Source organism: Tuber melanosporum, assembly GCF_000151645.1.
Source record: "Tuber melanosporum whole genome shotgun sequence assembly, scaffold_282, strain Mel28".
In the NCBI taxonomy this organism is placed as follows: Eukaryota; Fungi; Ascomycota; class Pezizomycetes; order Pezizales; family Tuberaceae; genus Tuber; species Tuber melanosporum.
This window is the reverse complement of record NW_003298955.1, coordinates 32,419-34,514: the sequence shown is the minus strand read 5'-3', so window position 1 is coordinate 34,514 and position 2,096 is coordinate 32,419. Positions and strand designations below refer to the sequence as shown.

Sequence of the window (2,096 nt, the reverse complement as noted above, 5' to 3'; positions counted from 1 at the left end):
AGGCTCTGTATGCACGCCAATCCGCACATGGGAAAGACCAACAAATAGCTGATTGGCTGGGGTGTGCATGCATTCCTCTCAGGTCATACAGGAGGTACTGTATTGAGTGCCGCACAAGGTTATCAGACCGTAAACATCTGTTCAGCCTTGCTACCCAATCTTCCCTTCCAACCAATGACGTGCCGGGGGGTGGAGCTCTGTGGAATCAGCCGCAAGGCAGCTTGTTGGGTGCCTGGCCTTTTACTTTTTTTTGCCTACTCGAGTACATAATCCCCCTCCCCCCAGCTTTACATGCTTTTCCTTGATTTTTCTTCTCTTCTCTTCCCCCCCTCCCTCCCCCTTTGTTTCACGGTAAAGTCCTCAACATCCGACCGCTGAAAGGCATCGTTGTCAAACGAACAAACGTACAGACAAACAAACCCTGTCCCAACCCTCTAGCGGAAGCAATCATACTATAGGCGGTATTAGTGATGGGAGTGCGTATTTCCGCCACTGCAAAATTTAGGGGGAACGGTTGGGAAGACTAATTTGTTTTTACAGCGCAGTCAACGACGCTCCAGACAGCAGGGCAGTGGTGAGGGCGCTTTACGCCGGAAGCTAGTAATTGTTGGCGATGGTGCTTGCGGAAAGACTTGTCTTTTGATGCGCTTCAGCAAAAACACCTTTGACCCAGACGGGTACATCCCGACCGTGTTCGACAATTATGTGGCCGATGTACACCTACCCGACGGGCGAAACGTCGAATTGGCACTGTGGGATACGGCCGGCCAAGAGGACTACGATCGTCTCCGCCCATTGTCTTATCCGGACTCCCATGTGATCTTGATATGCATTAGTATTGATTCACCCGACTCCTTGCAGAACGTCTACGAGAAGTGGATTCAGGAGGTCAGACACTTTTGCCCAGGGCTGCCAGTTGTGCTGGTGGGGTGCAAGAAGGATCTACGGAACGACGAGAGAACAAAGAGACGGCTGTGGGGGGAGGAAGGTGGAAAGATGCCATTGACCGAGGAGGATGGGAGGAATGCGGTAAAGCAATTGGGGCTGACGGCCTATATCGAATGTTCGGCGAAGACCAATGATAACGTAAAGACGGTGTTTGAGGAGGCTACTAGGGTCGCTTTGAACAGTCCTAAGCGGACCTCCAAAGGAGGGTGCACGATATTGTGATTGTGTGTGATTTTCTGAATATTGTTGTTGGCTTGATCTCTCTCTTTTTTTTTTGGGAGGGGGGTTTTCTCAGGAAGCATGTGAGGGGGACCGCGCAGAGGAGGTTGTGTTCTTTACCGGTTGGTTGGTTGGTTGGCAAGTCAAGATATGTTGACTGAAAGTAGTTTTACCCATCATGGTTTTTTTTTTTTTTTTTTTTTGATGGTCATTGTTTGTTTACGCTGTAACTAGTATGGTACAAGTATAATTGACATGGTAGGTATCAACTTGTTGTCATGAGCTCAAATCAGAGTAAAGTCCCCCCCTCTGGCTACGGCATCTATCGAGTCATTGTCTTTATCCCGATCGCTTTCGCGAAAGCACAATAAACACGTCGCCAAACCCTTACCCCCGGACCACTCGAGTACAGCACTCGCAGGGACACAATCGCCTTGCATATAACCGGGGGGTGGGTCCTGTAAGTCCCATCCCTTGAGCAATCTATTGAATTCCCCGAACTCATTATATCATCTTGATAGACAGGAAACGGGTCGATCGAGTCAACCAATTCCAATTCCGGTCCTGTCAGAAAGCTCTTTTGGAATTCCTCTCGCTGGAGAAAAGGGGTTGTTGACTCACGGAAAGAGGGGGAGAGTGTGTGTATGAACACGAGACACCATACCAGGACGCTCCCGCACGATTGAGAAAACTCCGGGGGCCTTCTTGATTGATTGAGTAACTGGCGTTTTCTTTCCCTTGGTTGGGGACACTTTCTTTTCTTCTTTCCCTTGTATTTTGACCCGGGTTTTGGAGCATCAAGGCAACAAAGGAAAAAAACGAACAATAAAAGAAAAAAAAGAATGAAAGATAAGACCAAAGGGGGAAAAAAAGATAAAAAAATAAAATAAGATGATTATTATGCAAAATGACCGTTTGTTTGATTTTTT

At 47.9% G+C, this 2,096-nt stretch overlaps 1 protein-coding gene; it reads left to right on the top strand.

The window, feature by feature from the left end:
- Positions 1–335: 335 nt before the first annotated feature.
- Positions 336–1,436, top strand: GSTUM_00001369001 (uncharacterized protein). XM_002838790.2 has 2 exons: positions 336–476; positions 541–1,436. Exons 1-2 carry the CDS (start codon positions 471–473, stop codon positions 1,168–1,170), a joined length of 636 nt encoding a protein of 211 aa, XP_002838836.1. The 5' UTR covers positions 336–470; the 3' UTR covers positions 1,171–1,436.
- Positions 1,437–2,096: the final 660 nt, after the last annotated feature.